Source organism: Camelus dromedarius, chromosome 24, assembly GCF_036321535.1.
Source record: "Camelus dromedarius isolate mCamDro1 chromosome 24, mCamDro1.pat, whole genome shotgun sequence".
NCBI classification, from domain to species: domain Eukaryota; kingdom Metazoa; phylum Chordata; class Mammalia; order Artiodactyla; family Camelidae; genus Camelus; species Camelus dromedarius.
In genome coordinates this window covers 9,256,555-9,284,182 of record NC_087459.1, presented here as the reverse complement: position 1 = coordinate 9,284,182, position 27,628 = coordinate 9,256,555, and the positions used below count along the sequence as shown (strand labels likewise).

At 49.5% G+C, this 27,628-nt stretch overlaps 1 protein-coding gene across 4 annotated transcripts; it reads right to left on the bottom strand.

Annotated features, from left to right (window-relative positions):
- Positions 1-870: 870 nt before the first annotated feature.
- Positions 871-26,232, bottom strand: FLYWCH1 (FLYWCH-type zinc finger 1). 4 transcript variants are annotated; one of them, XM_064478370.1, is made up of 11 exons: positions 26,034-26,232; positions 24,135-24,249; positions 14,370-14,805; positions 13,642-14,100; positions 12,194-12,658; positions 11,755-12,018; positions 8,682-8,789; positions 8,194-8,457; positions 6,948-7,220; positions 5,944-6,016; positions 871-2,041 (listed from the first exon to the last, which is right to left on the bottom strand). In XM_064478370.1, exons 3-11 carry the CDS (start codon positions 14,701-14,703, stop codon positions 2,002-2,004), a joined length of 2,280 nt encoding a protein of 759 aa, XP_064334440.1. In that variant the 5' UTR covers positions 14,704-14,805; positions 24,135-24,249; positions 26,034-26,232; the 3' UTR covers positions 871-2,001. The 4 variants fall into 4 exon arrangements, with proteins under 4 accessions (XP_064334440.1, XP_031303505.2, XP_031303507.2 ...); XM_031447645.2 differs by having other exon boundaries at positions 13,642-14,103; positions 26,034-26,231; XM_031447647.2 differs by lacking the exon at positions 8,682-8,789 and having other exon boundaries at positions 13,642-14,103; positions 26,034-26,229.
- Positions 26,233-27,628: the final 1,396 nt, after the last annotated feature.

The window sequence follows — 27,628 nt, the reverse complement described above, 5'->3', positions numbered from 1 at the left end:
TGCAAGTGTTGCAGATGACAACGGCTGCAGGGGCTCAGTGCTTCTTGCTGGATACCTCAGGCCTGTGTGGGGTTTCCTGTCATGGGGGACTGAGTGGGGACCCAGCTGGGGGTGGCACAGACTTGACTCTCCTTTGAATCCAGGTGCCTTCCTCTAGGTGTGGCTGCCTTCTGTGGGCGTGCACATCTGTGGGTCTAGGATTGGGGTATATCTGTTCTCACAGGGTCGTGTCTTTGGTGTTGGCCACGGGCTGGTCACTGTCTTGGGGCAGTGTGCTTCATGGCAAAGTATTGAGTGTCCACTGCAGGGGCCAGCAGCACAATGGGTCTCTTGGCAGATGGCTGCATCCTGCCTGGGAGGTGGGCTGTCCATTGCTGGACCATCTCATGACTACTGGCCAGGCTGTGGGCGAGGGTCCCGTGAAGCCGATAGTTGAGTCAAGAGATGGGCCAATTACCTGCACGGGAAAGTAGCCAGGGTCTTGGGGGTCAAGGTTGTCTGGGGATGCCATTTCCATTTTAAGCTTGCCCCAGCTTATGGAAACAAGTCAGGGACGACTCAGGGTGAGTCAGCAGAGGATCAAGGCCTCTCTTCAGCTACATGAGGGCCGGAGAATAGCCAGCAGGTGCTGCACCGGGCTTGGGGCAGACCTCTCAGCAACCTCTCTGAGGACACCCACCCACTGTTAGTCCAGCTGATACGTGAGCCAGGTGACCAGGCACTGTCCCAGGCATGGAGGTCTCCCCCGGGCGGGTGCCCAACCAAACTCTGTCACCTCCAACCACCTGGCACTGAGACACATGGAGTGTGTGGTCTCATGGTGCCCATCTGTGGCTGCAAAGGGGATGTGGACACAGCATCTCTACACGGTGAGATATAAAATAGAGTTTATTGCGGGAAATGTATAGGCAGAGGGACAGCGAGCTATCACTGTGCTGTAGCTGGATGGCAGGCTGCAAGGCCAGCTTGCCAGGAGACAGGGAGCCTGCACTGTGGGCTTCCTCTGTAATTACAGGGTTGGGGCAAGGAGCCTGCTGTGGAGGATGCAACCCTGTTAGCAAGCAGCAACCTCTGGAGTTCATGGGGGACATCAGCCTGTATCTTCCAGACTGTAGGCCGACTCCCAGCTGCGCTACTAGACAGGAGAAGGGGATCCACCCCCACCTCCATCCTGGTCTGCCTTTCCTCCTGCATCAGGCAAACGTGGGCGACCCAGGGCCCCGCTGGCCTCAGCCACGTAGCCTCTGCCCAGCGCTGGCTCCCTGCAGACGTCGGGCAGGCTCCCACTGCCAGGAACACCACCTGCCGTGGGCATTGTCGACACTGGGTTTAATTTCAGTTGAAAAACAGCAAAAGAAATCCAACAGAGGGTGGAGCTAGGAATCTGGTTTTGGCCTCCTCTGTTCCGGCAGGGACAGCCACGCCCTGGCAGCAGGTGGCCAAGTAGTGCGAAGGCCCACTTGGCACCTGTCCGGAAAACACCTGGGTGGCTGGAACTGGGCAGGGTGGTTCAGCCTGAAGAAGCAGGAACTTCCCCACACCTGCCCCACCTTTGTCTTGAAGGGGCCTCCTCAATGACTTTCAACTTTGTGGCGCCGAAACAGGACAGCTCTCAACAAGAATGTCCTTGGCGAAGCTGAGGGCTCTGGACATGGTTGGGTGTTTGCAGCTTGAAGCGACAGAGCAGGGGAGAGGTGTTTTGGTGAAAGATGCTTCTTCAGATCTCTTGGAGGTTGTGGCCTCCCCCACAACACCCCCGCATCACACACAGCTGCAGGCCGCCAGCTCCTGGTGCTTTTCTTGGCCAGCACGGAGACACCATCCTGAGAGACCTCTTGAGGAAACATGAAGGCCATGGATGGATGCTTTGGAAGAGTGACAGAGAGGATTTGTCAAGCGAAATCTACCGGGTGGGAATGCCGGGGCCCTGTGTGGACCCGGAGCATCCTTGACGCTGACAACACTCAAGATTCCTCTGCTGAGTTGGGGAGGAGACTGGCCTCACTGGGACTCACCGTCAAGTTTTGTATCTTCCACCTCCCTGATTACAAAGAAACACATATTCATTATACAAACCCAAACATGCTGGTAATAGACAGTAAAGAAAGTTAAGATTCCTGTAATCCTTTTTTCCTAAAGATCACCTTCAACTAGATCATTTTTTTAAATTGAATGGTTTATTGATGTAAATAAACAATTGATATACTAGATCATTTTTTCCCCCAGTAACTCATAGTGTATTTATAAAATGAAAAGCTCTCTATCAAAATACACTTTTTACTGGGGAAAAACATCAATAAAACAGACAAATGGATCTATGGATCTACACAAGGTAAAAATTAACTTTAGTAGATTTCATTGTAGGAAGTAGGTCATTTTTATACACACACATATACATGCATCATATCAGTTCCTTTAAAATGTGAGACTGCTCCATGACATATTATTTGGGAATTCCTGGCTTTCTACACTAGTATGTCCTGGGATTCACCCAACACCACTGTGAAGTCCCATCTCCTGCTCCGAAGAAGTTGCCAGGATTTGTACCCTGGCCTTTTCAAGATTCTTTGGCAGAAAACATAAAGTTCTCCTTTATTACTGTGATGGGTTTAGAAAATGTTTGGCAAATACTTCAGGTAGAGGAGCCTATTTCTCCCCTCGAGTGTGGGCTGGATGTGGTGACTGGCTTCTCATGGACAGAGTAAAAGCAGGAGTGATGCGGTGTGACATTGGCCATAACGGTCACTGTGGCTATCTTCCCATTAAAAAAAAAAAACAGCTTTATTGAGCTATAATTCACGTGCTGGAGGGTTCACCCATGTAAAGTGTAGAATTCTATGGTTCTTAGTATATTCATAGAATTGTGCATTCGTGACCACCATCATTTTTAGAACATTCTCATCCCTAAAAGAAACTCCATACCCTTTAGCTATTACCCTCCCAACATTCATCACCCTAGGCAACCACTCATCTACTTTCTATCTCCTTAGATTTGCCTGTTCTAGACATTTCATATAAATGGAATCATACAGTATGTGGTCTCCTGTGTCTGGCTTCTTTCACTGAGCATCATGTTTTTGCAGTTCAGCCATGTTGTAGCATGTGTCAGTGCTTCATTCCTTTTTAATTAAAAAAAATTTTTTTTGAAGGGGAGAGGTAATTAGATTGATTGATTGATTGATTGAATGGAGGGACTGGGGATTGAGCCCAGGACCTTGTGCATGCTAAGCATACACTCTACTTCTGAGCTATACCCTCCTCCCCGTTCCTTCTTATGGCCAAATAATATTTCATTGTATGAATGGACCATGTTTTACTTATTCATTCAACCACTGATGGACACTTTGGGTTGTTTTCACTTTTTTGGCTCTTATGAATAATGTTGATATGAACATTGGTGTACAATTTTGATGGACCCGTGTTTTCAGTTCTCTGGGGTGTGCACCTAGGAGCGGGATTACTGGGTGAACCTACACACTATGTTTAACACTTTGAGGAACTGCCAGACTGTTTCCCAAAGTGGCTGTGCCATTTGACATTCCCACTAAGAGCATGAGAGGGTTCCAGTTTCTCCACATCCTTACCAACACTTGTGATAGTCTGTCTTTTTAATTCTATGCATCCTAAGTGGGTGTGAAGTGGTATCTTATTGTACTTTTGATTTGCATTTCCTAAGGCTAATGATGCTGGACGTCTTTAATTGTGCTTACTGGCCATTTGTACATTCTGAACTTCATAGAAGAAATTAAATCTTTGAGGTAAAAACTGTCTATTCAGATCCTTTGCCCACTTGTTAATTGGGTTATTTATCTTTTTACTGTTGAGTTATAAGAACTCTTTATATATTCTGGATACAAGTCCTTTATGAGATACATGATTTGCAAATATTTTCTCTCATTCTTTGGATTGTCTCTTCACTTTCTTGATGGTGTTATTTGAAGCAGTAAAGGTTTTAAATTTGGATGAAGTCCAGTGTATCTATTCTTTGGTTGCTATGAAAACATGTGTTAAGTGTTGTCTACCAGGGAAGCTTGCCTGAGACTAGGTGTCCAAGGTTTTTATTGGGGGTCAGTCATGCAGGCACATGGTACCTGGGTGACCAGCTGCAGTGACTGAAATTCCAGAATCTCAGAAGAAGAGCAAGTGTTCAGCAAAAATCACATTCTTTGTACAAACAGGTGAGAGTGAGCAACAGTTATCATTTGGGGACAGTATCAGCCAAGTCCTGGATGCTGGCTAACGGTCAACCTTGTAAGTAGGCTGTTCTAAGGACAGAGGTTGCAGGCCTGTTATGTGACGTCTATTCAGCTCATCAGTATCATAATATGATATTGATTTATAGATTTTAAAGCAATCTTGCATTCCTGGCAGAAATCCCATTTGGTCACAGTGTATGATCCTTTTTTATGTTGCTGGGTTCAGTTTGCTGCTATTTTATTGAGAATTTTTGCATCTATATTCCTGAGAGATATTGTTCTATAGTTTTCTTGTGCTGTTTTTGCTTGGTTGTGGTAACAGGGTACTCCTGGCCTTACAGGATGAGTTGGGAAATGTTCCCTCTTCTTCTGTATTTGGGAAGAGCATGTGAAAGATCTTTAAATATATGGTAGAGCTCACCAATGAAGTCATCTGGGCCTGAACTTTTCTTGTCGGGAAGTTTTAACATTACTAACTCAATCTCTATACTTGTTATAAGTCTATTCAGATTTTCTATTTCTTCTCGAATCAGGTGTGGTAGCTTGTCTTTCTAGGAATTTTTTCATTTCACCTAAGTTATCCAATTTGTTGGCATGCTGTTGTTCACGGCATATCCTTATAATCTTTTTTTTTTTTTTGGCCTAGATAAAAGTTTGTTGATTTTGTTGATCCCTTCAAAGAACCAACTTTTGGATTTGTTAGTTTTCTCTCTTGCTTTTCTATTCTCTATTTCATTAGTTTCTATTCTAATATCTATTATTTCCTTCCTTCTGCTTGCTTTATTTCGTTCTTTTTCTAGTGTCAGAACATGTAAGTTTAAGTTATTGATTTGAGATTTTTCTTCTTTTTTTATTTATTTTTTACTTTCTTTTGGGGGGCAGGTAATTAGGTTTGTTTGTTTGTTTGTTTGTGTTTATTTATTTATTTATTTAATGGTGGTGCTGGGGATTGAACCCAGGACCTTGTGCATGCTAAGCACATGCACTACCACTGAGCTGTACCCTCCCCCCTCTTCTTTTTTAAAGGTAAGTGTTCATAGCTATAAGTTTCCCTCTAAGCACTGCTTAGCTGCCTCCCATAAGTTCTGGTGTGCTGTGTCTATACTTCGTTCATTTCAAAGTATTTTCTAATTTCCCTTGTGATTTCTTTGAGTCACTGCTAATCTTTTGAAGGGGGTTCTTTAATATTCCATATATTTGTGAGTTTCCCAAATTTCTTTCTGTCATTGACTTCTAATTTCATTCCACTGTGGTCAAACAACATACTTTGTATGATTTCAATCCTTTTAAATTTGTGGGGTCTTATTTTAGGGCCTACATGTGGTCTGTCCTCGAGAATCTGCCACATGTGCTTGAGAAGTAGATGAATTCTGCTATTGTTGGTGGCCTCCTTCTTGCTCTGCTCTCTCCCTTGGATCATTCATTTTGGGGGAAGATAGCTGTCATGTTTGAGGACACTCAAGCAGCCCAAAGGAAAGGCCTATAGATGGTGAGGAATGGAGACCTCCAGCTACAGCCATGTGAGTGAATGGGCCGCTGTGGAAGTTTCCTCCAGCCCTACCCAAGCTTTCAGATGGCTGTACCCCACTGACATCTTTTCTTCGACCATCTGAGAGACCTTTAGCTGGAACCACCCAGCCCAACTATTCCCAAAATCTTGACCCCAGACACTGTGAGAGATAGTAAATATTTCTTAGTTTGGGGCACTAAGTTTTGTGGTAATTTGTGATGCAGCGGATACAATTACCCATAACTCTGTTGGCTTTCAAGAGAACAAGTCTTGCAGCACAGTTGAACTTCGGGCAGAAGCTTTATCTTTTCTGAGGAAAACAAATTGAAAATATGCATTAACAATTCTTTTCTTGTTGAAGTTGCCAGAGGCCAAGGCACACACCTTGTCACGATGCCCTCAAGGCCTTGAGGATGAAGAAAACCAGGCAGAATGACTCCACCGAGGGAGTCATTGGGAATTCTGGTTTTCTGATGCCTCAAACTGCCTATGCCTGGTAAAATAAGCCATGGGAGCTCCAGAGGCAGTCTTCACCTTGTCACCAAAGATTGGGGGGCAACCAGATCTCAAAGATAGGACACCCTTCACCCTGCCAAAGGCATGGCACAGCTGTTTCTCCTGGGTTAAGCCAAACAGTGGTTTTCTCATGGAATTTTTTTTTAAAGCAGAAATCAAGTTTCTTTTGGTTGTTTTATCCAACTGGGATTCATTTCAGTATCTTCTAAGATGTGGACTTTCATACTGATATACATTAATATGAGACACAAAGTGCTTTGTAAAGACTGGCTTTACATTCTGTTTATCTGAAGGGAACCCATTTTCAGTCTGATTCGGTTAATTATATGCAAAACTTTATGCACACACGCTTGTGTGTGTGTGTGTGTGTGTGTGTGTGTGTGAGAGTACAGTCTTCTGGGGCAGTCTATATTTTTTCATTAGATTTTCAAAACATACTACCATTTGTAACAAGTTAAGACCCCTTAGGATAAAAGAGAGGAGAGAAAACAGCAGTTCAGATGGGAGTTGTTTTAAGGCCAGGACAGATTCAGGTGTCTTTTTACGTTCAGGAGGAGGAGCCAGCAGAGAGGAGAGGCAGAAGCCTCTGGAAAGGCAGAAAGGCCAGAGAACCAAGCTCCTCACATGTGCCTGTCCCCTGAGGTGTCTGAACGCTGGGCTGGCAGAGACCAAGATACCCATGGCTCTTTCCTCCCCCTCCTCTGCCCCCCCACCCCCGTCCGTACCTGGGTCCTCCTGCTGGGCCGGGCTGGGGAGCTGCTCCCGCTGCCTCAGGGCCTCCAGGCCTGCCAGGTCCGGCGAATGGCAGTGGCTGCGCATCACAGTCACCCGCTGGCCCTGGGTGATGGCCCGGCTGCGGCAGCCCAGCCGGGCCTGGTCCCGACACATCCAGTACACCTTCTCCCCGGCCGCCTTCTCCTTCCTGTAGAGGAAGGACTCGTACACCAGGAACCTGCCCCCGAGGGAAGTCCTCAGGAACTCCAGAGGCTGGAAGGCTTCTGGAAGGAACATGATGCATGAGTGGGGTGCCCAGGTCAGGACTTGGAGGCAGGGGACAGAGCCTGAGTGCCAGGGATGGAGACTGTTTCCTTTGGCCCACCAGCCAGCCCCAGCCAGGAAACTGCAGTATCCCTCTTCCCCCACACCGTCCCCCCTGGCATATCCCATGCTGTCCCTGCCCTGTGGTACCTCTCCCCACCTCTGCAGGACCCTGGGGACTGAAGCTCAGTTCACCATGGCCCTGATGCCCTGAGGTGAAGACTGGCTGCCTTTCTGAGGGCTCTGGTGCTATGGGGCAGGCTGGGCCTGCAGCCACCCAAACCCTGAGCTTTCCTGCTGGCCTCCTCTGACCCTGCTCCAACTCTGACCTGGCTGGCAAACGCCCCAGGGCAGGGGCTGGGCTGGAATGCTCTGGGAGGCCCACAGTTGGTCTGGACAGGGCAGCAGGGGCCTCCTGACTGCCTGTCCACCCTCCCCTAGGCCAGCTAGTAACCAAGCAAATTCTCCCTTTCTAGACTTTTAGAATCTGAATTGAAGGATCATGAGATGCAGGGATAGGGGTAGCCAAAAGGCACTGGGGGGCAGGGTGGGGAGGGTGAGGGGAGACAGATGCTTCTGAGGTCCAGGAGCATCGCCCCACAAATGGGTGCCAGGCACTTGGAGCTGCCAGTAATGCCACTGTGGCCCCCAGCCCCCCTTTCTCTAGTGGCCTGAGTGGGTTTCTCCCTCCAATGGCCCATCCCACACTGGGACCAGTACCATGAGTGTGAAGCCCAGATGTGGCCCCTACCCTGAGGGAACTCACAGCCCAGAAGGACAGACCAACATGTGTGGCTGAAGCCCACTGGACATGGACCACAGACGGACTGTCCCAGCAGGCTGCCTCCAGCCTGTGTTCTGGGCTGTCCCAGGGGGCTGCTGGGCCAGCAGGGAGACTGGGATCTGGCACCTGCCCGCCCCATCTCGCCGCACCTGAGCCTTCCCTCTGAGCCGGGCTACGGAGCTGCTCCCGCTGCCTCAGGGCCTCCAGGCCCCCCAGGTCGGGCGGGTGGCAGTGCCTGCGCATCACCATCACCCGCTGGCCCTGGGTGATGGCCCGGCTGCGGCAGCCCATGCGGGCCTGGTCCCGGCACGTCCAGTACACCTTCTCCCCGGCAGCCTTCTCCCGCCTGTACAGGAAGGACTCGTACACCAGGAAGCTGCCCCCTAGAGGGGTCTTCAGGAACTCAGGGCCTCCTGGGGAGAAATGGGAGAGGGGTCAGGGGAGGGAGAGCCTGGAGCCAGGCCTCTGAGCTGAGGAGTGAGGAGGGGTCAGGGCCTTGTTCTCAGAGCCAAGATCAGCAAGGCTCCTGGAGAGAGACACACGGACCCCACTCCACACTGCATCCGCCTCCTCACAGCCAGACAGCCCTGGAGCCCAGGACACAGCCCCTACCCACCTCCCCCAAACCCAGCCTTGCCTGAGCTGCCAGGGGCTCCTTTCCTGAGCCTGAGAGAGAAGGGAGGTGGGAGACTAGTGAGGCGGAGGCCCCTGAAGGCAGAGCTCCATCTTCCCCATCTCTGGGTGCCTGCAGGAAGGCGGCATCTTATCCAAGGGGCCGGTAGTGGGATGGCACAAGGGCCACTCATCCCTGCTAAGTTGGCAGAATGAGTGGCAGCCCTTTGTGGGACAAGCAATCAGGAGCAAAATAGGAGTTGTGTACAGCCCCTAGTGCTGCAGAAGAATGGACTCCTCCAGACGGCCAGCCTGGCTGGGGATCTGACCTTAGGGCAGCAAGGGGAGGTGGGGAGGGGCCTGGGTTGCTGCCCTGATATATTGAGAGGAGGGACCCGGGAAGTGGCAGTGCCCTTCTGCTCAGAGGAACCCCTTTCCTCTGCCCAGGTGCAGGGACTACACAGGGGAGGTGGAGGCAGACTGGGGAGTCTGCTAAGGCAGCAGCAGTGGCAGCCATGGGGGTGGGGAGTGAGAAGGCCCTGGATGAACTGGGGCCGGGGTAGGGGCAAATGGCTGTAGAGGGGCCTGTTTCTGCTCCCCCGACAGTCAATGAAAATGTCCAATGAGGAATGAAAAAGGCACAGGGCACAAGGCCAGAGATTCAGAGAGGAGAGGAGAGGGCAGAGGGCAGAGATGCTGACCTAGGTTAGAGGCTCAGAAGACAGGGTCATGTGGTCACAGACCTGGCAAACCAAAAGCTCGCCTAGCCTGAAAGGGAAGCCACTGAGGACAAGCAGAGTCCAGTGGCCAAGCCCAGGGAGGCCCAAGGTCCCTCTGAGGGTGGGGTCCCGGGCAGGCCACAAACAGGGGGATTGGCGAGGGTTGTCTGTACGAAGAGCAGTAAAATAGGTGCCCGCACCTGGTAGAAGAAGCGTTTGCGGGGTGGGAGGGAGGAGGAAGTCTGCACCTGGAATCTGACACGTCCCGCCCGGTTTCCCCACCCAAGTCCCTGGAGGCTGGCAGCCAGGCTGAGACCACCCTCGCGGGAGGTTCATCCTGGGGCACTGAGCAGCCCGCAGACCCACAGAGCTAAGGCCTGCGAGTAAGCCAAGTGGGTGCCCACACACAGAGCCAGTCAGTCGCACCTTAAGCCTGGCAGATGGCCAAGGACCACCAGACGGTCAAGAGAAGCTTTACCCTGAGAGGCCGAGACCAGAGAAGCCCACAGAGAAAAAGGAATTGGAGAAAACAAGGCCGCTGCCAGAGGCTGGAAGGTGGGGCCGCTGCGCTTCTAGTCGATGGAATGCAAAGGAATTCAAATACAAGAGCGAAAGTTAAAAATTAAATCGAAGGACTGGACAGCCAAATCGAGGAAATATCAGACAGGTGTGCCAGGAAGAGCGACATCTGACCAACAAAGACACAAAACGGAGAGTGGAGAGTCATCTAAGAACACGAGAACATTTCCATAAGTGAAGAACAGGACTTCTTGGCTTGAAAAGGCCTCAAGTGCCCCCAGCAAAACCACGTACCCCAGGTTTGGAGACGCTGCCCTACATCTTCAAAGAGCCCCCCGCCTGTGTAAGACCAGTCCTCGGAAAGCTGCGGTTATTCGAGCACAGAGATTACACAACCACGGAAGAGGATTTGCAACCCGGAGCCACGAACAGCCACACCTCCACCAAGATGGCTTCAGATCCACGGTCTCTGTGGTGTAGCCTCCAGAGAATCGCTCGGATACCGACCAGAGGAGGGACTTGGAAAGACAAGGGAGTAAACCAGGCGAGATAAAGACGGTCCAGACATGAGGGTCCAGCCAAACGGACATCCCAGACGTGGGGGCGGGGCCCAGTGAAGGGGCGGGGCCAGGGCGGGGCGGGGCCCGTGGAGAGGGGCGAGGCGGCGCTGGAGCAAAATGCAGAGCCCTCTGGGGCAAGCGGTGTGCTGGCCTGCAAGAAAGGGAAGCGACGGACGCGCAGAAAACCAGGCCAACAAATAAAGCAGCAAAGAAGACAGAGGGCCGCGTGAGGAAGGACAGGACGCTAAGGAGTGTTCCCGCGCCACCGCGGACAGACTGACAGAACAGAATGGAGACAAAAAAGTGCAAAATCTGCGCGGAGTGGAGGAGGCAGCGAGTAACGGTTGAGTTTTTCTCTGGTCAGAAGGCAACAGGCAACTTGGAGATTAAAAAAAAATCCAACTGATCGCGGTAGAAGCACGCTTTAGGGAAGAGGACAGCAGATGCCCTAAGAAACAACGTAAGGAGCAAGTGCAGGGTGGTGATTCGGTATGGGGGTTGGGGGTGAGGATGGGGCGGGGACAAATCATCCCGTGAACACATAAGTTACATGGAAATGAAATAGAGATTCAGAAGGAAGTAAAAACAGAGATTTCAAGTTTGAAAGAGTTTTAGGTCCAAAAAGGCTCGAAGGTGACTCAGATGACTCAGGAAAGTATCGGACTGGGAATCGCAGAGAGGCAAACGACGTGAGCCTTTGCTGGGCAACTAGAGAGGCAGGGCGGAGGCTGCTCTCAGCAAGAGGAGGGCGGTAATATGCCTGTTATTGTCAAAACACTGGCACTGTGAAGCCGACAGAGATAAAAAGAGGGGGGCTGGGACCCTGGTCATAGAGCCCTTAGGGACCACGGTAGATGCTTATGGAGAACAGCTGAAGAAAAGTCAATCACAGGAAAATGTCACTTGCAGCCCTTAAACTGCTTCTATAGGGTGTGTTTTTCACTGGGCACTGTGTCACCCACTCACACTGGAAAAATGAGAAGCCGGGTTGTACAATTAGTTTTGTCTATGAATTTTATAAATTCTTGAGAAAAAAGAAGGAGGGGGGAGCCAGGGTTTATTAGGTGCTGCAGAGATGTCAGAGCAGTAGGGTGAGGACCACCCTCCAAGAGAGACTGAACAGGTGATGCCCTCAGTCACCCCACTGACCAGGAGGAGGAGGTGGGGAAAGGGAAGAGGGAGAGGTGGACCTACAACCCCTTCCAGAGGGTTCCCAGTAAGAATGGGGAGGATGCTTGCTGGAGGTCAATTGGGAAAGGTGGGCAGTCTGAGTATCCTGCCCCTACCCAATCTGGCCTACCTGGGCTCCCTCGCTGGGCTGTACCAGGGCGTTTCTCCCGCTGCCTCAGGGCCTCCAGGCCTGCCAGGTCAGGTGGATGGCAGTGGCCACGCATCACGGTTACCCGCTGGCCCTGGGTGATGGCCCGGCTGCGGCAGCCCATGCGGGCCTGGTCCCGGCATGTCCAGTACATCTTCTCCCCGGCCGCCTTCTCCCGCCTGTACAGGAAGGACTCGTACACCAGGAAGCTGCCCCCTAGAGGGGTCTTCAGGAACTCTGGGCCTCCTGGGAAGAAATGGGAGTGTGGCTGGGGGGAGGGAGGAGGAACTTGGGGCCTGAGCGGGAGCAGGGCCTGGATCTGACCCAGGCCTGGTGTTACCCCCCACCCCCACCTCCTGGGAACTCAGGGAGCAAGACTCGAGGGGTACTAGCTCTGGGCTAGTAGGTGTGGGGGACTCACCCGGGTCCTCGTCCTGGTCCTGGTCTTCGGCCAGGGTTCCCTGCAGGTCTTGGGGCTGGGCCGGAAGGCCCTGATCTTTGACCTTTGGACGCTTTCTGGGCCGGGGCCTGGTGAGAGTCAGGGTGCTGGGCCCCCGGCGGTAAAGCAGGCTGTCCACACCTTGGAGCAGCTTGTCCACCTGGCCCCCGGGACCACCTGGCCTGGCCTGCAGGGTCTCCATGGCTTTCTCCTGCTGCCGCCGGGCCTCCAGGCCCTCCACATCGGGCGGGTGGCAGTGGCCACGCATCACGGTCACCCTCTGGCCCTGGGTGATGGCCCGGCTGCGGCAGCTGTGCAGTGTGTGGTCCCGGCACGTCCAGTACACCTTGTCCCCCACAGCCTTCTCCCGCTTGTACAGGAAGGACTCGTGCACTAGGAAGCTGCCCCCATAGCAGGTCCTCAGGAACTCCAGGGGCCTGGAGTCTCCTAGGGAGGGAATCGGGGAGGAGGCCAGGGAGGTGCGGGCTAGTGGGGATTTGCTCCTTTATGCTGACACTTATCGTGGCTCCCCTGAGCTGCGTGTTGGTGGAGGGGGACCAGTGCATCCCCACTGACAGCCCACCTAGAGGCCCAAGGAGGAAGTGCAGTTCCTCTCCTGGTGGCCTGTGAGGAGGCCACGCCACGTCCAAGGTCACACACTGGGAAGGGACAAACTAGCTCTGATTCCACAGCCTGTGTGCTCAGTCACTCCTGGCCATACTTTTTCTTAGTTTGTTTGAAAATTTTATCTAATTTTTGAATAACACATGCACATGCCATAAAATGAAATGGGACCAAAGGAGACACAGTGACAGCCAAGCTTCCCTCTTCCTCCCCCCACACTAGGTACCCAGCACAGCAACTGCCTTAAAGCCCTAAATCCCTGAATCCTTTCCAGGTCAGGAGGCACCTAGCCTTTGGGACCAAGCCCACTTCCCAGTTACTGGTAATAAAAATTGCTGTGGACACCCCATCTACCAGTTACTCAGGAGTAACACATGCTGGACCACGGCTGAGCACTTCCCACACATCACTGTCCAATCTCCCTAATAGCTAGGCTATCACACATCTTAGAGGAAATCTCCTGAAAGTGCAGAACTTTTAGCAAACCTTCTGAGGCTGCCCAGTATGCGAGCTAGGGCTGGAGCTTGATCCCGAGAGACAAAGCTCAAGTCTTCCACTAGGCTGACCTTCCCAAAATGCTAAGGTTCAGAATCACCTGAGGCTCATAAAACTCCAGTTTCTACATCAGGAAGTTCCAGAGGGGCCTGGGCCTCCTGGTTCTGAGCACTAGTTCTGGCCCATGGCCTTAATTAATACTGGGACACATTTATATTTTTAAAAGCTGTTCTGAGAGCACATTAAAAAAATCACATGAGACCCCACATTTCTCTTTGGCCTGAAAGTAGAGCCAGGGTGGGGGGACTCACCAGTCCCCAGCGTTGGGCGTTTCTTGGGAGGCAAGCTCAGCAGTGACAGGGCTCGGAGTCCCTCATCCTCCTCAGGAGCTGGCTTGCTCAGCACCAGCCCCGGGGTGGGCTCTGGCTCCTCTGGGCACAGCCACGGGCCCACTCCCTCCAGCGGCTCCTCCGCTTGGCAGCCAGGGCCCTGGGGACCCCCCAGGCCATCCGGCAGGGCCGGGCTGGGCAGCTTCTGTCTCTGGCGCCGGGCCTCCAGGCCCTCCTCGTCGGGTGGGTGGCAGTGGCCCCGCATTACGGTGGCCCTCGGGCCACGGGTGATGGCCCGGCCCCGGCAGCCCAACTCGGTGTGCTCACGGCATTTCCAGTACACCTTGTCCCCCACGGCTTTCTCCTGCTTGTACAGAAAGGACTCCAGCACCAGCAGTCGGCCACCAAACGGGGTCCTCAGGAACTCCAGGGGCTTGGGGGCTGCTGAAGGCAAGGGGGGGGGCCAGATCAGCTGACACAAAACAAGGCTGGAGGCATGGATGGCATGGATGGGAACACAGGGTTGGGAGTACACAGGATGATGTCTTATGATCATCACACCAGCATGGGACAAGGTCAAGGAGGACCTGCTCAGAGCAGGGAAGGGATGGCCAAGGCCACCTCGCTGGAAAGGGGGTTGCTCAGGACCCCAGTCTGAGCACACAGGACCACAAAGGTGGCCAGGAAGCAGCAGCCGGCCCAGAACTCACCTGTGTCTGGTTTGCTGTGTTTCTGTTCAGCGACCTGGGGGCTTGGCTGGACTGCCCCTCCCTGTTCCTCTACTTGCAGGATCTGAGGGGTCCCAGCCAAGGTGTCAGGGCCAGACATCTCCAGGGACAAGACACAGTGCACTCCTTTGGGCTGGGAGTCCACTCCATCCTCGTTCTCAGTGGAAGCCGCCAGCAAGATCAATTTGGAGAACTCCTTGGGTTTTGTGCGGGCTGTGGGGACGACATCTGTGCCCATCTCAGGGGACTCAGGGGAGGGTTCCTGGCCGGCCTTCACGCTTTCACCCTCCTGCTCACTGGGCTCGGGCAGGGGCATCCCGGGACTGATGGCCTGGCCCTCAGGCCACGCTCAGGCTCCAGCTGATGGATTTCTCCTCCACCTCCTCAGAGAGGAACCTGGCAGTCCAGGGGCTCTGTCCTAAGGGAGGAGGGAAAATCCCATCAGTGGAGGTGCCCTTGGGTCTGGGTTCAGGAAAATAGATCTAGGGTAGTGGTCAGGGCACCAGGGGCTGAGAGGTGTGGGAGGACCTGAACGGAGCTAGAGAATTCTCGGCCAGTGCATCTTCTCTCTTGGCTGCCTTGGGACTGGCACCTCCCTGACCAAACCTCTTTCTCTGTCTGTAAAATGTGCCAAATACAGGGTTCTCAAGGGGCTGCTGGGGTGACCAAGGTACTGACAGCTGTGAGTTACTCTGAGCCTGGCCCTGGGAGGCAGGACTCTGAATTTACAACTAGATCCAGCCCCCATCCCAGGCCAGAGGATCACGGGATGCCAAGGCCCCATGAGGGCAGCGACCTTGTCCGAGTTGGTGCTGGCGCTGCCTCAGCTGAGTGGGGACAGGGCTGTAGGGGTGTCCAGGGAATCCGTGGTCGCTGAAGGCTCCCTGACTTCTGGTCTGGAGAAGCAAAAAGGATGGATTCCAGGGGCAGGGCTGGCCTGGAGACCCGGGCCCTGGGGCATCAGTGTGGGGTTTGTCTTCTCGGGGACTGGATGGTGAGCGCATGTCAGGGTCTTTCCCACCTCTCAGCAATAGCCCAGAAACAGCCTATGGCCTTTCCTCACGTTTCAGTTTTCCAGCCTGTGAGCTGTCACCCCCACCCCAAGTTCTGCGTTTCCAATACCCCAGCGCTCCACTTCTGTTCTGACAGTTTGTGGCCTGGGGCCCACATTCAGCTCCCCAAGGCCTGTCAGTCCAAGCGCGGGGCCCCTAGGTCCTCGTAGACACACAGCCAAGGCCGAAGGCCAGAAGGGCGCCACGTCCCCTGCAACTTCTCCCCAACACCCCTGCCCTACACGCCCGCTCAGCCCCGGGCAGCAGCGAAGCCCTGTCTTGAGGGGCGAGACTCATGGAAATTCAGGTAACGGGACATTTCCAGCGTTATCCTTCTCGTCCTGGTCCGGCCTCTGGACAACCCAACCTCTGCTCCTCTTGTGCGGTCCTTCCCGGTCCTCCCCATTCCGCTCCACAGGACGACATGGCGGTACAGGGGACTTGGGGGCCGCCGCAGTAAGACAGCGCCTGCGCCTCCGCAGGCAGAGCCCCTCGGGCAGGAAAGGGTTACGGGGAGGCCCCGCCCCCAGGCCACCCCGCCCTCGCACGCTGATTGGCCCCGGCGCTCACCCTCCGGTAGCCCGCCTCCGGGGCTGCTGTGCTCCGGTCCCAGGGCAAAGGAACGCGGGCTCGATTCCTTAACCTCCCTGCATCCGCCATCGACAGGGCGTAAGGGTGCGGAGAAGCCGGCCCTCCATTCCACAGAAGGCCTTTCAGACAACTCAGGCCACCAAAACGTTGCGGTCACTGTTCACCCAACACGCACATTCCCTACAGGACCTGGCCGTCGGTCCCTGCCTTGCAACGGACAGGAGTGGAGGCTGCAGGGACCCCTACACGCCAATCGCCTCAGTCTCAGACGACCAGACGCTGAAACCTGGCCTCCTCCAGACCAGCGAGGGTTGGTATGACCAACCATGACCAGAGCAGGTTGGCATGACAAATAGCCCCCACGATTCCCGTGGAACTGTACCCAGAGTCATGGGTAACCTGAGTCAGGAGACAGTGTAATTTTCTCAACTAAAATTTCTGTTTAAAAGGCTTAACGTATCCATCTACCTCAAAGGATATGGGAAAAGTTCCAGTACAACAAAAGACCTTGAACTGTGGCTGACCACAGGCTGTGTAAAGTCATGGGTACTCACATTGGGCTAAAATTTAGATTTGATTGACAGTTCCCATTCTCAACCACATAAGGGCCTTAACGTGTTGATTGTTTACTGACCACAAATCCTCCCATAAAGTATGCAGGCTCCTTTGCAATGTGGCCTTGAATCTGGATTGGTCTTCAGCCCAGATTGGTCACTTGCTGTAACTAATAGAGTGTGACAGAAGCCCACTGTGGGGGTTTGGAAGCCCCCACCCTTATGGACATGGCCCTGAGACTCCAGGTAAGGAAACTGAATGAGAGGCCACATGTAGGGGATGGAGATGCTGCGGGGCATGGAGAGAAACCATCTGCACTGACCAGCTCAGTAGACCCCTTAGCTGTTTGTAGCCACAAGAAGGAGCCTAGGGGAACCAGCCCAGGCACCCCATGGAAACCTGATCAATAATAAACTACTGTTATTTTAAGCCAGCAAGATCATGGCTCATTTGTTACACAGCAGTAACAGACATTCTTGGCAAGTAACTGAACCCAATAGGTTTTGGCTTTTTGATAGATGGAATAATACTTAATGGTTGTGAAATATCCCATATCAAAATGATCGTGTTTAAAGGGCTGGTAACGCAGTGACAGGAACATAGACATTAAGTATAAAGGACAGCAAATGAGCAAATGAGAGCTGCATATTTTAAAAGTCTGTAACATGAAATAAGCCAGACACAAAAGGGCAAACGCTGTGAGATTCCACTTACATGATGTAGCTAGAGTAGTCAAATTCACAGAGAGAGAAATTCAGATAGTAGTTGCCAGGGGCTGGGTTGGAGGAGTGGGGAGTATTTAATGGATATGCTGTTACAGTTTGGGATGATGAAAAGATGGATAGTGGTGATGGTTGCACAACGATTTGAAGGTACTTAATGCCACAGAACTGTACACTAAAAATGATTAACATGGTATATTTTTTTCTGTATATTTTACCGCACGTGCAAAAAAAAAAAAATCTGTAACACACTACATTTAGTAATGTCCCATCTACCTAACATTGGTGAATGAGATTCTGCATACAATGCAGATTTCTGATTATCCCTCCATGATTCAGAATTCTACAGTTTTTTAAAAATCTCTTTCATGATTTCCACTGAGGATAGGTGCTTCATAAGCTCTTATGACTCTTCACTGTCTGGATGAAGAAAGCATACAAATTATATCCTGATTTGGAAAATGAAGTGTCTCCATCCAGTTCCCTTGAGTCCCCCTCCCCTTCTCTCCCTGGGACCCCTTCTCCATCATTCATATCCTGCTGTCTCTGGTCTCCAAACTTCTCTGCCTTCTCTGATTCTTTGCATTTAGGGTTCTCAGGTCTCAAGTTTCTTAGGTCTCCTGTATCCCAAAGCAAAACCTACCAAAAATCTCTTCTTCCCTCAACAGTTGGACTTTGCAAGAAAAGTCCAAACTACTTCCTTCTCACCCAGGCCGCCTGGCAGATGCCCCCCCAACTCTGCACACACCACTCTCCTCTTTGGCCACCATCCAGGATCAGCACCAGCTGGGTTGATCCATAACCCATGTTTCCTTCCAAAACACCTGCTCTGGCCTGTATGTGGTCTATCCATACAATGGAATTTATTCCGCTTTAAAAAGGAATGAAGTTCTGATACATGTTACAGGGTGGATGGACCTTGAAGACGGTATGTTCAGTGAAGGATGCCTGACACAAAAGACAGCATGTTGTCTGATTCCACTTATGTAAGATGTCCAGTACAGGCACATCCATAGAGACAGAAAGTAGATTAGTGTACTAACTACTGTATATAAACAGATACACAACAAGGTCCTACTGTATAGCACAGGAAACTATATTTGATGCTTTGTAATGGCCTATGATGAAAAAGAATATCAAAAGAAATGTGTATATATATATGTATAACTGAATCACTATGCTGTACACCAAAAATTAACACAACATTGTAAATCGACTATACTTCAATAAAAATTTTTTTTAAAAAGTAGATTAGTGGTTGTCAGAAGCTGGAGGGGAGGGAGGGGGAGATTAGGGAGTGACACTAAGAGATGTGGGGTTTCTTTTTGGGATAATGAAAACAGAAAGTTGATTGTGGTGATTGTTGCACAACTCTTGTGAATACACTAAAAACACTGAATTATACCCTGTAGATCAGGGGACTGTATGGTATATGAAACATATCTCAATAAAGTTGTTTTTAAAAAATCCTTATAGATATGACTCACATCCCCAGAGTCACTCGGATAAAAAACAGTTTTCTACACCATAAATAGGCTTCTCACTCCTGGGCTTGGTTTTCTCACCAAAGGAGAGGGGTGGCATGGATTATATATTGAGATATTTTGTAAGTTTCTAATATTATATTGTAAAAACTATATAGAAAACATTTTTAAAATGTTAAGAACATAATACTCGTAAATCACCCAGGATCCTGCCCCTCGAATTTCTGTATTAGCCCCTTTGGTTTACACTTAATTTTCTGTTGCACACATGTGTGTTCAATATGGTGTTTGTTATCTTATTCCTCTTTAAAGTGGGAAGCCCCCACCTGCAGGCCAGATGGAGCCCTAGTAAAGGGCATTACGTAATGCAGGCTCCTAACACGAACGCAGATCTAAATCCTCAGGAGCAATACTCTAGAGGGCCACAAGATGGCGATGTTGTCCCTTGAAACGTACACACAGCAAGCATCCTTGGTAAAATTAAATGCACCACAATGGTTCCAAAACAAGAATATGGGAGTTTTTCCGTATCGGACAAATAATTCAAGAAGACTTCCAAAAAACGCTTGTATTTACAAAATATATTAGGTAGAAATCAAAATCCAATTAACAAAGACTAAATTTAAAAAGAAAAAGAAAAAACAAAAGACCAAAATATCACTTGGACACTGACACAACCTCTAGACCTCAATCCACCTCATTTCTTCTGTCTCTTCTCCACTCTGATCACATTTGTTATTTATCAACTAATTTTATTTTATATATTTGTAGCTAAAAAAAAACCCTTAAATAACTAGGAGGAAACATCTCAAAAGGTTAAAAGTTGTTTTAAAAAAAGCGATTTATTTTTTTCCTTAAATTTCTTTTGTTTTCTGAAAACTGTTTTACAGTGTGCATGAACTCTTTACAGTGGGAAAGTATTAACCTTTTTTTTTTTTCAAAAAAAAAAGATAAGCTGCAAAAAAAAAAAGATAAGCTTCAAAAAAAAAAAAAAAAAGATAAGCTGCATCTCCTTGCTTGGTGATTTTTTTCTTTAACTCCATAACTCCCTGGAAAAGCAGGGATTCCATTCCTATGCAACATGTATCACCCAAGAAAACAAAGAGTAATACAGACAATGAGACAGAGAAAGGAATGAAAGTCAAGTACTTTACAATCTCTGTTGTGGGACTTGCAGAACCTCAAAGATATTTCCCCCAAGATACTTATTAATTACAAGGGGAAAGGTAATGACTTGACAGTGGAGACACCCCACAGGCACACCCTTAAGTGCTCAAAGTCAACTTCACCAGTAATAAAACACATCAACACTGTGACCTCCTTAATAAATGCACTGAGGAGGACACAACATCATCTCTGTTATTCCTGCCCAGAAGGCACACCCCTATTCTAATCAGACAAGCCACATGGAGGGACATTCTACAAAACAACTGACCAGGACACTTCAAAAGTGTCACGGTCATTGAAGACAAGGGAAGGCTGAAGTCTTGTCACAGACTGGAGGGGACCAGGGAGACACAAGGACTCAATGCGATGTGGGATCCTGGAACAGAAAAAGGACACAAGGCGGAAAGCTGGTGAAATCTGAATAAGGTCAAGAGTTTAGGTTAATGGTATTGTATTGATGTTGCTTTACTGGATTTGATCACTGCACAACGTTAGGTAAGATGCTGACGTTCAGGGAGACTTAGTGATGGGTATATGGGAATTCTTTGTACTATTTTTGCAGTTTTTTGAAAAGTCTAAAATTAACTCAAAATGAAAGGTTTTTGAAAACCCAAGTTTTCAAAGTGGAAGTTGACAGAGAAAATAAGTGACCCAGAGGTGTCCTGGGTAGAAGGGGGAGAGAGGGGAGGGGACAAGGGAACATCTGCTCAGAGCCATGTGGTTGGTCCTGGAGCTGGGAGAACCAGGAACAAAAATCCTATGGTGGCAGCCTGTACCTTCCATACAGGAACTCAACAATCTCCCTTCCAAGTGCCACCATCATCCCTGCTCTGCTTCTGGGGAAACTGAGGCTCAGACCTGAAGTGAGTGGCCCAAAGGTAATGAGAGCCCGGACTCCGACCCAGGCCCTGCTGGTCCAGAGCTAATGGGGTGCCTCCTCTGCCCTGAGTAGCTGAGGCTTCAAGTAAGACGTGCCAGTTGCAGAGCTGCAGTCAGGCCTTGAGTCCGTCATCAGCTGCAGTGATCGGCCCTCCTAACTAGCTAGTTGATGGTTTGGGTCAGTGGCTCCCAGCTGACCTGGTCAATGGGAGGCACCCTGGGAGACGGGAGGGTGGATGGAGAGCAAAGAGGGTGTCCTCGAAGCAACCTGCCTGGCGTGGCTCCACTCGCGCTGTCTACTCCAGCTTTGCTGGGTCCCCTCACCCAGCTGTGGTGGCAGTGTCCAGCCTCTGCTAATCCCCAGGCTGCTCACCACTTTCTGCTGGGCTTCTCAGCTCTTCCACCACCAGGCAGAGCAATGAAATTACCAGTTGAAATCTCACAGTAGTTTCTTTTCTCCCAGTTGGATTCTCATCACACATGTTTCAGAGTCTGAAGGACTATGATCACAACATTTCCTAGTCACCGAATACCAACGAGGCGCCTGCACCAGGCTACGGCCTGGAAGGCATTATTTCATCTTATCTTCCAAATGCCTTCATCAGTTAGATCCACTGTTCTCTCATTTACAGAGGAGGAACCCAAGGCTTAATCTTAGGTTCCAGTGACCAAGATCCAGGCCACTAAAGGGCAGAGTCAGCCTTCAAGCCTCCTGTGCCTGTTTTCAGGGCTTAAAATCTTAAAATAAATTTAATTTTTATTTTCAAAGTGAGGATTCTGACCTATAGTTATCAATGTAGCGGGTTAAGACTGGTGGTTCTTAGTCAGGGTGATCTGAGCCCCCAGGCAACATTTGGCTATGTCAGGAGACATTTTTAGTTGTTGCAACTGGGGGGCAGGGCATGCTACTGGCATCTGAGGGGTGGGGGACAAGGAAGCTGCTCAACATCCCACAGTGCCCACCACTCCCACAAGGAAGGATCTGGTCCAAAACAGCAGCAGGACCAAGGTTAAGAAACCCGGCTTAAGAGCAGTATTTTAAAAAATGAAACAGAACATAAAGAGCGCACCCACAGATGAAGTTAAGTACAATGTTCACGAAAGTTTTATTTCAGTTATTTGCATATGGAATTCTCGTCTCCATTAAGAATTACCCAGGACACTTGATAAAAATGCAGATGCCTGGATTTCTCATCTGAAATTCTGCCGTCGGGTCTAGAGCAGAATTTAAGATTCTGGATTTTTAACAAGTACCCCGTGAGGCTCTCGTACTGGTGGATCATGAGCTCTGCTCTGAGAAACACTGGAACAGACGTTAGGAAGCCCAAAGCTAAGTGATTAACCTAAGAAGGATTTGAGGTTTTCTTTGTACCAGCACCACATGAAGTGTTTTACATGCATATCGCACTGAATCTGTCACATCCTGTAGGTTTCCTCATCAACGTGTTAAATAAAATCAGTACCATTTATTTTATATCAGTGGGAGAGTCATGACTGCATCTTTCTAAAATGATCCTTTAACAACTTAACAAGTTGCAGACACATTAAGGTATTTGGGGGACCTCAAGGAGGGTGGACTTTGCCCAAATTTTTAAGCAGTACAGGTGAAATCTGGGGGCGAGAGCTTGCTGGACATGGCTTTAGCACCTCGGAATAATGAATATCAGACTTTAAAAAATCAAATCTGAGATTCCTTACGGAGACTTCCAGCAAAGCAAATTCAAGAAGGCCCAGGAAGTGAATTAACATGCCTGCCACATCTGTGTAAATAGTCAGGCCAAATCTCGTGGGACCAGCCTCATATCAACATAAAAAATATCTTTCATTGAGGGGGGAGGGTATAGCTCAGTGGTAGAGTGCATACTTAGCATGCATGGAGGTCCTGGGTTCAATCCCCATTACTGCCATCAAAAACGAAAAAGTTAGTTAAATTATAATTACAAGTATCAACATGGATGAATCATAAAACAATATTAAATGAAAGAACCAAGTCAGAGATGAATATATGCAGTCATAGGCCAACTATGTAGTTTAAAAACAGGAAAAAATGAGATAGTACATTAAGTAGAGACTCCCACATATACAGCAAGTTCTAAAAGAATAATTAACAGAAAATTTAGGATAATGATTTCCTTTGGGGTAGGGGAACAGATGGTTGGGGTGGGACTTTGAAGGCCCAGTAATGACTGATTCTTTAACTGCATAGAGGATATATGGGTATTCATTTTATTTGTCTTAAAATTATACATATATTTTTTTGTATGTATTGTATATTTAACAATTAAACAAAACTTTGGCTTCTTAAGAAATAGAAAATAAATAAAAAGTAGAAAAACTGTCTTTCATTGAGATTATGAGACCAGAGGGGAAATTTGTGCTTCAGTGGAAAACTGTGCTTTGTGTAGAACATAACCTTTTAGAGTCTAGTCATTTACTACCCTTGAGCTGTTTTTACAGCTCTGTACAGATGACAGAACAACGCAAAATAATTCTAGTCTACAGACACATTCTCCCCTTCTCTCCGTGTAAAGAAGTATAGGCAGGTAAGTAATTTCTCCTGTCCTGGAAGAAGCCAGTTTTGTCTCCATGTATACATTCATGTCAATATGTCTGACCTACAGCTTCTAGAATCTTCTCTGGATTCTCTTGTAACTGGTTGTAAGACCTTGCCAGTTATTTGATTGATGAGTTAAGTAAAAACTTTCACGCACGTTCATTTTCTTTCTGTGTGGAAGAGTTTTATTTCCTTTGTTTTGGTCTAAGTCTCTGCTTTTCAAATCTCCCTGGTCACTGGTTTTATAATCTTTGGGTTCCAGTCAGCAATTGTTAAAATTACACAGGAAATAACCAATCTGCATTGCATGCAACAAAAGTGAGTATTATTTTATGAAACTTCAATTTCTTATACACTTGTATATTTATCTAGGTGGATTTAAATGTATTTTTTCTATTTCAGATGGCTTTGTTTTGAGGTAAATACTTGGGCTCTAATGTGTTTACTTTATAATATTCAATCTTTACTCAGTAAGGATTCATTGAGTGGCTAGAGTATTTTCTAGTCAGGCAGATGTAAATGGAAAGTACCAGAGCCTCACACTTCATGGTTCATCAATCTCTGTGCTCTTTTCCTGCCCTCAAACTGAAGTACTCAGACTGCCTGCTCTGATGAACCTAACTCCCAAGAGACACACAATATTACGAGCTGTGAGATGCCTCTCAGACACCAGTGGCTCCAAGCCCTAGGATCCTGAACCACAGAGCCTTGCTGGGCAGCTGATGGCAGATCAACAGAATTACCTTCATACACGAGACTGAGAATGACCATCACCATCCACCAACACCCATCCTTAGCGCTGGCTTGCTGGGTGGAAGACCTGGGGCAAATCCCATCACTTCTCTGGGCTGATTTCACCTGTGAAACAGGAAAAGCAGCAAATGAAAGACTGTATGTGAAATTCTTCTATAAGCTGTGAATCATCACGTAAGAACAAGGAGTGTTTTGTCCAAGCCCAGCAGCGGTTCTGAATAGTGCAAGGGGCAGGAGAGAAGGTCCTGATATTTGCAAAAGCTTCTGGATGATTCCAAAAGCTGTCCCCCACCACCTGCCACTGACGAGCTCTGAAGTTTAGAGGTGCACACTGACTGGCTCATGGACCTTCCTATGGTTACGTGCAATCTCTGAGTGTGCATACAGGCATGATTCCTGGGAGAGGCTGAAGGTGGCAGTGATCCCCCCAAAGACTAAGAATTCTACTCCAAAGCACGGCTTCTCAACCTCAGTATCACTGACATTTTGCAGCAGATAATTCTTTGTTGTGGAGGGTTGTCCCGTGAAATGTTTAGCAAGGAGTGCTACTGCCTGCTAGGTGCCAGTAGCACCCATGGAATCCTGACAACCAACATTGCTGAATGTCCCCTGAGAATCACTGTTTCAAAACAACTTACACATAGAGGACACAGAAAGGGAGATTCCAGCCCCCAAACAGCGCAATCCTCCTACATCACAATCTTTGTTATTTTCACGCCTCCCATGCCAACCCTACTGTGTCCCCAGATCTCTCAACACCTGATCACACCATCTTCCACCACCTTCCCCACCTCTCATCACCTCGGGGCTTCGATCCCCACCACCTCCTTAATGATCTCCCTGCTCAGCATCCAATTCTCCCAACACAGCGCTGACTTCCTAAAGCTCAACTCTAATCATTTTCCTCTACAATGAAAGTTGTCTCCATCTCTCTGTTATAAGCACTCCACAGTCTAGCCTCCACATATTCTCTCTTCCCCAAGGCCGGCTGCGAGCTTTAGGGAGAGGAACAAGATAAACCTGACCAAATCCAACTAGTCCTGGAAATGATTTTGGTCCTGAAAGGCAGAAGCATCAAAACAACAAAAACATACCCTTTCTTTGGAATTGACGTTTATACATGATAATCTGATTATTGGAGCTCAGCATCCTCCAAGGCAAGGAGTAAAGGAAGCAAAAGACTGGTGGTTAAAGCATGGGCTTCAAACTGTGGTCAGACTCATTAGGTCCTGAAATCAGTTGAATGGGTTAGCATTTTGGAATGGAAAGAACAGAACAGAATAGGATAGGGTAGAATAAAATAGAATAGAACAGAATAGAAGAGGATAGAGTTAGAACCCACGTAGAGTAGATCTGGCTGGATCATGTGAGGTTAGGGTAAGCACCTCCCTTTAAACTTATCTTTCAGTAACCTGCACTTACAGGCATGTAAAATATATTTCTCAGTGTAAGTTGAGTCAAAAAAGTTTGAAAGCCCCAACAGGCAGTCAGGAATTTAGCGGTGGAAGAAGGTGAAACAACAGCAAAAAGTGCAAGGTCACTGGGACCTCAAGAGCCGCAAAGATGGGATGGGGCTGGGGTGGATGCCAGGGCCGGGGCGGTACCGGGTGGGGCCAACAGGGTCAAGGAAAAGTAGGCGAATGTGGGGTTCCCTGATTTGGGGTGTCAGGGCTCAGTCCCAGGGTCGGGTGGGTTGGGGGAAGGAGAGGTGGGGAGAAAGGAGGCAGCGAATTGCAGGTGAAAGACAAGGAGGCAGCCTGAGCGCCGGGACTCAGAGACACCCACTCCCCAGCATCAACAGCCCTTGGGACCCCCGTAGAGCCTGATCGGTTGAGCGGCCACGCCGAGGGGCCCCAGACCCTCCCCAATCTGCTGGGGCCCGTCCTCACCGGGCACTGGCCGGACGGCGACGGCAGTGGGGCCCTCCCTCTCCGGAGACCAAGCCGCGGCGGGTCCTTTCGCCTCGGGTCGCTGCAGCCACAGGCGTCGACCTCGCAGGCCAGGCCCCTCCGCCCACCGCAACCCGGGTGCCCACTCCCCGCCCCCACCTGCCCTCTCGGGAGCGAGCCCCGTGCCGCTCGCGCCGCCCCTCGGTGGAGCCGGCCTCTAGGAGCGCGCTAGAGGGTTCTTAGCGAGCATGCGCAGCAGGGCCGCGGGGGACCATTCCCTGGTCAAACTCCGCTTCTCCTGGTCTTCTGTGCTAGGTGCCTTGCTGGCTGCCTGACCAATCGGCTTGGGGAGGCGGGGCCAGGGCTCGCGAAAGAGGAGGGGCAAGCCGAGGATTGGGCGGCGGCGGCTTGGGACCGAGCTTTGCTCGGTCCTGCTTCAGGGACTGGGGAACTTGGGTCCTACGCGCTCAGAGAAGGGAGTTCGGGGAACTTAACTGAGGCCCCAGACCTGCCCCAGTACTTGACTGTGTGCTCACTGAGCAGAGGCGCTTTTGTAAATGCATCCTTAGGCCCGTTACTTTTCTTAGCCAGCGGAAGGAAATTTCTCACGCACCTCATTGAAATCTTAAAATGACTCATTTCAAAGCTAGGCCAATTTGAGATTCAAAATAAATAATGGTAACAGATTATAACTTTAATAAAATAAGAATTCATGATCGATAGTGACGTAAATAAGTAAATGGGGAGAAAGGATAGCTCTTAAAAATATATATTTGCTTTACTTCAGTGTGAGAATCATTTGAGAACAAACGTTAAGCAAACAGACCAATTATGAATATATAACATAGTCTCCCAAGTCCAACTGTCTAGGTTTAAGCTTGAATGTCAGTTTCCATTTGCTGCTGCGAAGTGAGCTCTATCACCCTCAGTCCCTATGCTTGGAGAAAACTAATGTTTTTCCATCTTGGCTTTCAAGCAAACTAAAAAGTTACCTTGCAGATCCCCAACCTACACACCGGATATTTTTTTCCACTGGTTCCCAAACTCAGAATTCCTTGAACTTTTTAATAGTTAAGTTCATTTGGTTATAAAGAAAAGAAACTCAAAGTAACATGAGAAGTGGTTGCAGTGGCATCCCAAAGACCCTAAATTCAAAAAGTACAGCCAAAGACAAGTTTACAATGCCATCAGTTGGCTTTTCTCTCCTTCCCCCCACCTCCCCACCCCCATCTCGCTGCCCTGCCTCATTATGGCTCTGTCCCACCTTCTCTCACTATAGACCAGCTTTCTTGATTAATCATCCACTCTTACATTGCCTTCAATGCCTGCCCCATGAAATCTAAATCTTCCAGCATGACTGCACAAGATCGGCAAACTTAGGCACTGTAGCCCACGTATAAATACCCAGGAAAGAGATTCTAACTATGGCAGCTTGACCCTTGTTTTAGCAAACCTCTTATCATCAATCAGAAAGGAGTCGCCCTTTCTAGGACAAGCTCAAGAAAAATTCTCTTAGGGGAGTGTGGGCTGGGAAGAAATTATCCCGCATATTGAATACAGAGTAATCTCTCAGTGAAGGCTTCTGACTGGATTGC

Excerpts from the sequence above, each read along its gene's own strand:
- FLYWCH1 (XM_031447645.2), bottom strand. The coding sequence starts at position 14,703 with ATGCCCCTGCCCGAGCCCAGTGAGCAGGAGGGTGAAAGCGTGAAGGCC. Across the intron at positions 12,659-13,641 it reads ACGCCCAACGCTGGGGACTG|GAGACTCCAGGCCCCTGGAG; the intron begins GTGAGTCCCCCC and ends TTCCCTCCCTAG. Across the intron at positions 6,017-6,947 it reads GGCCCAGCAGGAGGACCCAG|AAAAGATAAAGCTTCTGCCC; the intron begins GTACGGACGGGG and ends TGTTTTCCTCAG.